The sequence below is a fragment of the Helianthus annuus genome, chromosome 4, assembly GCF_002127325.2.
Source record: "Helianthus annuus cultivar XRQ/B chromosome 4, HanXRQr2.0-SUNRISE, whole genome shotgun sequence".
Classification (NCBI taxonomy): domain Eukaryota; kingdom Viridiplantae; phylum Streptophyta; class Magnoliopsida; order Asterales; family Asteraceae; genus Helianthus; species Helianthus annuus.
In genome coordinates this window covers 200,270,402-200,282,041 of record NC_035436.2, presented here as the reverse complement: position 1 = coordinate 200,282,041, position 11,640 = coordinate 200,270,402, and the positions used below count along the sequence as shown (strand labels likewise).

Here is an 11,640-nt window from a genome sequence, read left to right as displayed (position 1 = left end):
GATTTAAAACCCTTTCAAAAAAGTTGTCGAAATTGCCAACCCATATTTCTACCAGCAAAACGTGGCCCGTCCACATGGGTTGGCAAAGGGTGTCCATTGTCTATGCGGTCTTAGCATTGTGCAGGAAATTAGAAGCGGCAGAATCACAAAGGCTTCATCCCCCAAACAGAGGATCCCTCCACCTTTTGCAATCCTACCTATTGTTCAAAGGATCCAGGATCCTTAACCCTAAAAAAACTATTGTTCAAGTTACAAACCATCAACTACCACAAACCGCTACCAAGCTTAAAAAATTGGGCTCCGGCCTAGTCCCAAATATCCATCATCGCCCAATCCAGCAGCTCACACCTCTGCTGCTCCATCACCACCAGCATCTCCACCTTGATCCTTCTCAGCATCACCACCTTCCAGCATGGGGATCTCCTCAGCCTCATCCTCGTCCTCCAGGTCCGCCAGCCTTGCCTTCCAACCTTCAACGTCCCACGAGCTTTTGTCAAAGGTAGGATCCTGAGCCTCCTCAGCCATCTGAAGTTGTATCTTGTACATAGCAATTGCCGCGGAGACCTTGGCATCTTGGGTGATCTCCTGCTTCTCGTTATCCATATCGATCAACCTCTGAGCAGCCTCATCCTTTGTGGCCCGGAGTTCCTTCTCAAGATCTGCTATCTTGAGATCCTTAAGCACGCCCATTTGTTGAAGGTCGGCAATCTGGCTCTCTTGATCCTCAACATGGCCGAGATAGGTCTCGATCTCGGCAAGTTTCTGCAAAGAGGGAAATGAGGTAAGTTCAGAACCGGATGATCCTCAAAGAAACAGGATACACAAACAGGATATTCAAAACGGATAACCAACAGGGGCAGTGATCCTTATCTCATTCACGTAGTCAAGGAATTGCTGACGGAGGAGGGGAAATCCTTGGAGATCTTTAGAGGTTTTCCTCTTTTTTCCCTTGCCCCGGATAGGTGCCTTGGGGGCTGAAACTGAAGGACTGGCAGCAGGAGCCTTCTTCCTCGAAGACTTGACGTTGGTGAGATCATCTATCCCAAATTTAGAAGCAGATTTGACAGACCTGGCAGACTTTCCAGCACCTACACAACCAAAAAACAAGATAAGTTGCTTTATTAATCAAACAATCCTACATATAATTTATTTTCTATAAGGATACTTACTTGACATAGTGGCAGATGCAGAGGATACTTCTTGAGAATCTTGGACGGTGACTTGGAAACTTCTGACTTCAGGATTAAGCTTTTTAAAAGCTAGGACTCTCTCTTTTGCAGCAGGGCTTAATTTCAGATGAGCAATGGATATAGCTGCACAAGAAATAAAAAGAGATATTAGTGATCCTCATTATATGAGACAGGGCTGATAGTGATCCGTAGAGGATCCTCTATCCTACCATGAGTGGCCCATTCCTTGGGCAAATCCTTCCCATCTGGGATGGAATCCCTCCTAACAAAGAAAAAGCGACGCTTCCAGTTTGTATCATTCTTAGTGACCTTGAAGACAGGATGATCCTCCCCGGCTTTCCGTTTCAACAAATACCGGTGAGAACCAAATGTGGTGAGATCATACAAATCGGCCAACTCCGCCATTCCCAGATCAATCCCTTCCTGCTCAATGATCCTCTCGAAGGTATACAGAACCCTCCAGATCATCGGCATAGCTTGGATGTAAGAAATGCCGGTTAAGGAAAAGAAAGACTGGGTAAAGTCTGGAAAAGGATATGAAAACCCTATCGTGAACGGAGTAGCAGGGAAAGCCACCCAAACATCTGAAACAAAGTCGCTCAAAGCTGTAGGAACAAAGGATCTGAAAACAGCATTCGCCGGAAAGCAATGACGAATTTTGTCTATGTGAACATCAGTAAAGCAGCACCTCTCCGTAGGAGAATCCTTGATAATCCCCTGGCTTTTTAAGGGACTATCCTTCTTGGAATCCTTGTGTGGAGAATTCCGGAGCAACATATTTGTGACGGGACGGAAACAGAGTAGGAGCAGAAGACAGAGCAAAGAGAAAAAAGAGAGAAAGAGAAGAATACCTGATCAATCTTCGGTGCAGAATATAAAGGGAGTGTTTCTTGAATTTAAATACAAACTGATCCTCACCCTATCTCCTATTTATAATCATGATCTGCAGGGATTGTCACATCTATGACGTGATGATCGCAACGGCTAGTCCGGGTGTAACGGCTAGTTTCTTGGAGTCGCCCGTTAGAGATAAGATCGAAACAAAATATAACTCGTCTATTTACAATTAACTCCTTATATTTTGGGGGCAATTGTTAGGGCTGGATTTTTATTATAGGTGATCCTTATACGTGATCCTAACCAGTGATCCTTGTTTCTTTGGCAGACAGTGATCCTCAGCAGGACTTCAGGATCAGGATCATGGGACATTATAGTGATCCTCATACTAACGGACACTTCCGCTTAATACAATATTGTTTTGCAGGAACATCTAGCAGGATACGCTCTAGGCATCATGATCAAGGGACGTGTCTTCACAATTATGGCAAGAGCTTAATTGAAGATAGACGTTGCACAGGATATGGAAACTTGGCTTGATTTATGGGCGGCTATTTAGGCTAGATTGTATCTCATTTCTAAAGGGGTAATGAGCTGAATATTAGTTTAGCTACCTAAAATAGGTCACCTACACACGTATAAATACCACTCTTCCTCATTCGGAAGAAGACACACGACATACAACGCAACTCTCACACACTTAGACACCAAAAGCAATAGTGATCCTTGTACTTAGCTCATTATCATCCAAAGTTGTAACCATTTTGTTCTTATATTGAAGTTTGGTGATCGGTAGTTGCCATCACCCGAGGTTTTTTATGCCGGAGATCATACATTGATCAAGGGCTTTTTCCTCGTATAAATCATCTTGTCTTTGCATATTTCACATTGAAGTGATCCTTTACTTTTTCTACAAACCAAGCATCATACCCCATTTACATAAAGTTTGGTTGCATTATCCTTGTGTGATTTTTGACCAAAACAATTATATCGCCGAATCAACTGTTGCGGGAATTAACTCCCTAGTTGCACGTGCCCGTTTTTAAATTTATGAAGAGACTGCTGATGTGACGGTTACTTGTATGTCAGCGATTATCTCTTTAAATATCCCCTTTTAATCTCTTCCGATTTCCCATTCAAATTTTCCAACTTCCTTTCCTTCCCTGTGACCATCTTCCCCATTCACCATCTCTTCTAATCATGAGTCGCGGCGGCCGGTCGTCAATTAGGTCTATCTTAACAGTGAAGGACCTGAAATCCTTCGTCGAGGCATACAACATCCCAGATCGGTTTTCTCCTTCCTTACCCGGCCCCAATGAATCGGCAGAATGCACGCCGGATAGAATACCCATTTACACTCTTGCCTTTTCTTCCTGCGGGGTCCGATACCCCTTTCTGCCTTCAAGATCTCTCTGCTCCGTCATTTCGGTGCTCATTTCTCACAGATTCATCTGTTGGGGTTCATGAGGGTGGTTCATTTCGAACTGTCCTGTGCCGCTATCTCAGGGGAACCCTCTGTCCCTTTGTTCTGTATGTTTTATCGGCTTATTTCCGATGGAGACTGGTTCACCTTTGCTAAGCGACAGAACAGTGTTTCGAGGCCTTGCTACAGTTTCATGCCAACTTCTACCTATCCAAAGGACTGGAAGTGCAGATTCATCTTTGTTTCTGCAACCATGCTGCCGGAGTCCCCTGTGCCAAAGGATCTTGATGCCGCTATTGAAGATGCTATCCCTTCCCTTTCTGCAAGTGAGACCATCCAGTGGAAAAGGATGTGTGACAATCCAACAAGGGCTTTTACTTTCTCCGAAGGGATGCTTGCTATGGGCGGTCTGAGCCCCTCTTACCCAGTTCGTCCGAGAGCTTTTTTCGGCAAGAAAGGTATTTCCTTGTTCTTGGTTTGCTTTATACAACCATTTCCTTTTTTATGTCTTTGGGGACCCACAGTCATCTTTTGTGTCTTGTGCAGAGATAACTCTGTGGCGGCTTCTCCAGGGTGACTCTAAGGATGTAAAATATGTGGTTGATGACGAGGTTGATCCCAGGTTGAACGCGGAGGTGCAGGTTGCGGGGGGATCCGTCCAGGCAGGAGGTTCTGCTGCTCTGGGTGGTGATGAGGAGGATCCTTCTGGTGAGGAGGAGAGTTCCCCTGATTTTCCTCTCGGTCATCCCTCCGGCCCAAGCGATGACGAACATGTGGAGATAAGGTTAGTCCGTAAGAGGAGGTCTGCCAGTCCCCAGCCGGCTCCTGCACCACGTAACATCCGTCAGAGGCTCCGTAGTGCTAGTGGTCAGAAGCTTCCCCCTTCTTCCAAGGCTGCCTCTGACCTTCCTCCTGCCGGGGTCAAAGGCTCTCTGTCTAAGCATTTGAAGTCTTCAAGCTTAGTGAGTGCTCCTTTGTTGGTAGGTTATTTTTTCTCTTCTTCTTGCTTTGTCTTTTTGTGTTACTTCTGATTGTTCTTTTTCTTGCTTCTTAGGGGAGTTCCAAGGAGCCTATAGAAATTCCAACTGGTCCCTCTCCTTCCCGTGTCCGGGACAAGGCTTCTGAAGTGGGAGTGGCTCGCTTTTCCTCAACTTTTGAGCTTTCTCCTTCACGTGCCACTGGGACTAGCAAGCCTACTTTCCTCGAGGGCCTTGCACATCGATCCCCTCTTGCCCCTTTGTTTGCCGATGCCATTCCCACCACTTATGTTCCCAAATGGAAGGTAACTAGTTCTTCCGTAATAGGGACTCCTGAAGCTGCCAGAGACTTTCTGAACCATGCTGTCCCCCCCCCCTCGCATAAATTTGTAAACTCTGCCCTGAGGGATGATCTCTTTGAAGATCAATACAGCATGTCTTTATGTGAAAGCTTCTTCAGAGGTGCTGGGATGCTGCAAAGGATTGATGATCTGAGGAAGGCGAACGAGGGACTCAAGGCTGAGCTTAAGGTTTCTCAGTCAGTCGTTGCTGGGCTTAGAGGCCAGGTGGTTGACGCTGAGAGGAGATTGCAGGAGGAGAAGGTGCATAGTCTTCTCCCCCCCCCTTTTTATGCATATATACGTGCTCACTGATCCTTTGTCTAGGGGGCTGGAGCTATGCTCGAGAGGAAGGAACGGGCTTGGGAGCAGGAGATGGCATCGTTGGTTGCGGAGAAGGAGGAGCTTATTACTGAGCTGAAGCATGTGAAGGAAGTCGGCTCCGTTTCCCAGGAGCAGCTTAATAGCATGTATGCGGACTACGGGATAACTTCCGACGATAATCAACAATTGGCGGGGGAAAAGCACTGGTTGATCACTGAAGGTTTTGGGGCCTTCCTCACTGTTGTCGCTCAATCGGAAGACTTTAAAAGCGGTTTGGAGGAGGTTTATAGGGCTTATAGGGATGTTGGCTATCAGGCGGGTTTGAAGGATGGTTATGCTTATTCTGCCCAGGGCTTGGGTAGAAAAGAGACTCCTCTTTATAACTCCAAGGCGAAAAAGAAGTTGTCCAAACTGAACGAGGAGTTTGGGCGTCAAACCCCGGCCATCCTTACCAAGATCCTTGAGCATCCCCTGATTTCAATTGATGAATTGAAGACCCTGTTCTCCTCTGCCGGTCCTTCGTCTCCACCGTCCCTTTCCGGGGGTGATCCCCAGTGAATTCTGAACATTTGATAAACTTCGATATGGTTGTAATAACTTTAACTTACTTTGGGATACTTGTATGTTTTGCTTGCTATCTTGGGCGGTCCTTTGTGTTGGGGACCATCCTGACCTTTAATCGTATGGCCTATGGTTGTGTATAGCCCCCTTCGCTTTGTTGCTTGTTCCTTGTCTGTTTTGTTTTGCAGGGGTTCTTATCGGAGGCTAGCTTGGTGATTCCCTGGGGATTTTCAGACTGTTTTAGCGAGGAGCTACGTTTTTTCTTTCTTTCTTTTTTTGTGTTTCACCTTGTTGTGTCTGTAATCTTGCGTATTGTTACTTCTCTCCCAAGTTACTGGGGCTTTTCTTTGTGTATGTATTTTGTATTAAATAAAGCAGATTTCCCTTCGTAGTTTTCTATACATGGGTGTGTTTGCATTATTTGTTCTTTGTTGTTTGTTTCGTTAAACTATGATTGTCTGTTCGAGGCCAATCGGTGGACAAGTTTATAACGTGGTGTTATGTTTTTAACTTGCTTTTGTCCGTTTTAGGTTAGCTAGACCTTTATTAGCCCCACGGCCGGGCTTTGGGCATGCTTTGAATGCCTCATACACGTGTGCTTGTTTCCTCTAGTTCAGATTTAAGGGTGCTCATAGGCACGTCTGCCCAGGTATGGTTACCCATTGTTTTCAAAATGGGACGCTTTCGTCCGTCTTTCATTTAACCTTCGGGGGATTTATACTTCCTGTCATAGATTGTTAACAAAAAGGTTTACTTTCTTGGGGGAAAGCCCCCGTACATATAGCCTACCTACTACAAAAGTGGCCCTTGGCCGTTTTCCTTGGGGGCATGCCCCTTACATGTAATACTTCCTAAGCTGCATGAGGTTCCAGGTCCTAGGGACCTCCTTCCCCTCTAGCGTTTCCAACTTGCAGGTTCCTTTGCTATTTGCCCACGTGACTCTGTAGGGTCCTTCCCAGTTGGGGCCCAACTTTCCGGTGTTTTCTTGCAGACTAGCCTCGTTGGCTCTGAGAACCAGATCCCCTGGGACAACGTTGAGTTTCTTCATCCTGGTGTTGTAGTAACTTTCCAGGAGCTTTTTGTAGTGGGCTTCTTTCACTGCTGCTATCTCCCTTCTCTCTTCTAACAAGTTTAGGTTCATTCTGAGATCCTGCTCGTTTTCCTCATCCCGAAGCTTCATCCGAGCAGTTTGGGACCCGATTTCAGCAGGGATCACAGCCTCCGTTCCATAGGTAAGACTGAATGGGGTCTCCCCGTTGCAACTTTTGGGGGTGGTTCGGTATGCCCATAACACGAATGGAAGTTCCTCCAGCCAGCCCTTCTGTTTCCTTCCAAGCCTACCCTTCATCCCTTTAATAACACTCTGGTTGGCTCTCTCCACCAACCCGTTGCTCTGGGCATGAGTAACGGAAGTGAACACTTGTTGAATCCTCATTTGCTCGCACCATGGCTTGAAGGGTTTTCCGGCGAATTGGACCCCGTTGTCACTTACCAGCTCTTTCGGAACCCCATATCTGCATACGATGTTATCCAGCACGAACCGTCTCATTTGATCTCCAGTGATCTTTGCCAGGGGCTTCGCTTCAATCCACTTAGTGAAGTAATCAATAGCTACCACCACATATTTGACCCCTCCTGGACCCTCCGGGAAAGGCCCAATTATGTCGATGGCCCATTTCTGGAATGGCCAAGACGTCGAGACTGGCACCATGTGATGTTTGTGCCGGTGGGTCATCGGGGCATGTATTTGGCAGTTGTCACACTTCTTGATTTCCTCAGATGCCGTTTCGTACATTCGTGGCCAGTAGAACCCTGCGTTCATTGCCCTTCTTACTACTGTTCTCGGTCCTGAGTGCATCCCGCAAATCCCCTCGTGCATCTCCCTGACCACATATTCGGCCTCCTCCATATCAACACACTTCAGGGACGGGCCCAGATACGACCTTTGGTATAGCTCCCCCTCAATCAGCTCATATTGTAGGGCCTTGACCCTTATTTTTCTGGCCGCCCATTCTCCCTCGGGTAGAGTTCCGTCCCGGAGGAATTGGATGATTGGGGTCATCCATGTTTCTTGAGGATCTCCAATCGTGGCAACTTCCGCTGTGTTAAGGGAGGGGGATGTTAGGACCTCCACTTTGACCTCCTTCGCGAGATGGTCGAAGGCTACCGAAGCTAATTTGCTGAGTGCATTAGACTTCTTGTTCCTCCCACGAGGGATGTATCCTAGCTTAAAGGTCTTGAATGCCTTGGCTGCCTCCTTAACTCTCGCCACATATTGAGCCATGGTGCTATCCTTGGCTTCATATTCTCCTTGGTACTGCTTTACCACTAACTGTGAATCGGTGCTAGCCTCCACGTGCTTTGCTTTCATCTTCTGTGCCAGCCTCATCCCCGCTAAGAGGGCTTCATATTCGGCGGTGTTGTTGGTGTTTTCGAAATCCAATCTTATAGCATATGTCAACTCGACCCCCTCGGGGCTTATCAGTGTGATACCTGCACCGTTCCCTTCTTCACTAGATGCTCCATCAGTGAATAACTTCCACACAGCCTCATCTTCCCTTTTTCTCTCTTCCTCCTCCAAGGCCTCCCACTTTAGTAGCTCCCTCTCTTCATCCTCAGGGACTTCTGCTAGGAAATCAGCCAGTATCTGTCCCTTCATGGCCGTTCTGGGCTTGAACTCCAGAGAGTGTTCCCCTAACTCTACAGCCCATTTAGCTAGTCGCCCCGACAGCTCTGGTTTTCTGAGCACTTTCTGAAGGGGTTGATCGGTCACTAAGGTGACTTTATGCCCTTGGAAATACCTCCTTAGCCTCCGAGATGCAAAGACCAGGGCCAACGCAAGTTTCTCCAGAGGCATGTACCGTTCCTCGGGCCCCTTAAGCGTTCTGCTGATAAAGTATATGGGGATCTGTTTCCCTTCCCGTTCCACCATCATGACCGCGCTTATGGTTGTCTTTGAGGCGGATAGGTACAGGAGCAACGGGTCTCCAGGCACTGGGGTGGCTAATGTAGGGAGCTTACAAATGTAGGTTTTCATTTCCTGAAAGGCGGCTTCGGCCTCAGTGGTCCAGTTGAACTTGCTGGTCTGAAGGCAGTCTTTTAATACTTTCATGAAGGGAAGGGTTTTGTCAGCCACCTTTGACAAAAAGCGATTTAGTGTTATTAGCCTCCTGTTCAGCTGCTGGATATCTCTCAGGGACTTGGGAGAACGTATTTTGGCTACAGCCTGGGTTTTTTCCGGGTTTGCTTTTATTCCCCCTCTGGTTACCACTACCCCTAGGAAATTTCCTTCCTCTACCCCGAAACAGCATTTCCCAGGGTTCAGCTTCATGTTTACATCCTGCATGGTGTTGAGAGTCTCGGCTATGTCGTCTATCATAGCTGCTTCCGTCAAACTCTTGATGACAATGTCGTCAACGTACACCTCTAGATTCCTTCCCCTCTGTTCCCTAAACAAGGTGTTCATGAACCTTTGGTATGTTGCTCCCGCGTTCTTGAGACCGAAGGGCATCTTGGTGTAGCAAAATGTTCCCTCATATGTGATAAAAGCGGTCTTTTCTTCGTCTTCTATTGACATTTGTATCTGGTGGTATCCCTTGTAGGCATCTAGGAAGCATTTCAGGGGATATTGGGACAGAGAGTCCACCTGGGTGTCTATCTCCGGGAGAGGGTAACAGTCCTTGGGGCATGCTTTGTTTAGGTCTTTGAAATCGATGCACATCCTCCATCCCCCATCTTTTTTCTGAACCATAACTGGGTTAGCAACCCAGGATGGGTGATGTGCGTTAGGTGTAATATGTTTTTAATATATAATTAAGCCCTTTTTACACTTTTAGCTAAGTTTTAAATTTATAAAACACGATATTCACTAACACTAAACACACATATGGGCAAGTGCACCCATCGTAGACGTAGTATAGTGTTGGTAAGATACCGAGGTCGTCCAAGGACACAAGAGCTTTTAATACCGGTTTATCCTCAACGTCTAACCAAATCAAAAAGTTAGAAAAATGTTTTAAACTAAGAAAAATAAAAACTAACTAAATGCTGAAAAATAAAATAAAATAAAAACAGATAGACAAGATGAATCACTTGGATCCGACACGTGTATTAGTATAACCTTTGATTATTTTCGCACTTTTGCATTTGTTTAAGAGATTATCTTAGTTATTGTAGTAGGCCCCTCTTTTGAAGGCGACGTTACCCTCAACCCAGTAGTTTGAGTCAGCAAGGATACAATCCTAAAGGGTCGGATTATTGAAAGATAATGAATTAAGTTATTAATGCAAATTGTGGTAGGCCCCGCTTTTGGCGGTGACGTTACCCTCGGCTAAGTAGTCTGAGTCAGCAGGGATACAGTCCTAAATAGCCGGGTTATAGTATTAATAGTAGTTAACTTATGAGGGGGTCAAAGAGTTTGGATCCCCGCCATCCAATACCTATGGGCATTGAAGGAGATTCTACTAAATTTGACCCAGGTCCCAAGCAGGACCTCTAAACGCTGAACAAGGGCAAGACCCTTACCAAACCGTTCCCTTAACCCCCGACCAGGTAGCCAACATACCTCCATATAGACCGTGGAGATATGAATGGTGAAAATCTTTTATTTTATATAGACAGTAAAATAATGCCAAGACACCACGGACAAACGATAAGGAAAGATCACCTTCAACATAAGTAACTAGTTATTAAAGTCATTAATACAAAACCAAATAAAAAGTGCAAAAGATTAAAAATAAAAAGTATTATACTAAACACTTGTCTTCACCAAGTGATGTAAGAGACTTAGGCAAACATGGCCTTGATTGTCAAGAACTCTTACGATCAATCTTGGATCCCGAGACGACTCACACACTCTACGATGGACAATGGATGATGGTGGTGGATGATGGTGATATGGTGGTGGTGGGTGGTGGATGAGGTGTGAGAGAGGTGGTGTGCCAAGGGATGAGAGAGAATGAAACCAAGCTCCTCTATTTATAGGCTGGACAGAACGCTGGACACGGCCCCGTGTCCGCTGGACACGGCCCCGTGCCCGTCTGACACTCTCTCTCTTCATTAATTGTAATTGCGAATTACAATTAATGCGCCTGCTGTACTTTCACCACGCCCCCGTGCTCGCTGGACACGGCCCCGTGGTGAGCAATGGAAGCTTCTACTGGTTTGTCTTTTCTTCTGCTTCCTGGGCACGCCCCCGTGTTCGCTGGACACGGGGCGTGTTCAGACTCTGTTTTCTTCTCTTTGTCTTGGGAGGTGCCGTTGAGGGTCCGGGCAGTCCACTTTTGTTCCTTTTCTTGTATTTATGGTAGAATTAGTGGTCTTTTTGCTTCTTTTGTGATTTTGAGCTCATTTCATCCTGAAAATACAAAAGGAAGACAAAAACACTCTTTTTCCAACATTAGTACTTAAAAAGGGTTAGTTTTATGCCTTAATTGATGTGTTTTATATGTTGCATTTTACACACATCAAATACCCCCACACTTGAACTTTTGCTTGTCCTCAAGCAAAACTCTTTTAATGTGGCTTACACTCCCAAATGGAATAGGTAGAAGAGAAGTTTTTAGCTTGTCCTAGAGTGTCGGGAATCCAAGGTTTTTATAGGTTTTATTTTTATTTTATTTACAATCCTATTCGTTATGATTTATTTTGAACTTTTCATAAGATAAACTACTTATTTTGGCATAACATGCCTTATTAAAATTCCATTTATATACAAGTTCACATACCTCACGGGAGATCACTCAACACTCGGCCGAAGGTGTATATTTAAGTGAATCACTCGAGAGCGGCACGGACTTACGTTTTCCATAGGCTTGCCAAGCGATCAATCCTCCTCCTTTTTAACTTTTTACCTTTGTAAATATCAAGAGGACTTTTGGGGTGAAGGCTTGGGTTTAAAGGTGGGTGGTTGGTTAGTGGTTAGTAAAAAGGGCGAAAATCGTAACAAGTGTCGGTTTTCGTAAAATACCTTGTTTTTAGTGACATTTATT

At 45.7% G+C, this 11,640-nt stretch overlaps 1 protein-coding gene across 1 annotated transcript; it reads right to left on the bottom strand.

Annotated features, from left to right (window-relative positions):
• Positions 1-6,485: 6,485 nt before the first annotated feature.
• Positions 6,486-9,401, bottom strand: LOC110901098. The gene has a single exon (XM_022147948.1). It carries the CDS (start codon positions 9,399-9,401, stop codon positions 6,486-6,488), a length of 2,916 nt encoding a protein of 971 aa, XP_022003640.1.
• Positions 9,402-11,640: the final 2,239 nt, after the last annotated feature.

What these genes read in the sequence shown, in the direction of transcription:
- LOC110901098 (XM_022147948.1), bottom strand. Translation starts at nt 9,401, where the DNA reads ATGGTTCAGAAAAAAGATGGGGGATGGAGGATGTGCATCGATTTCAAA.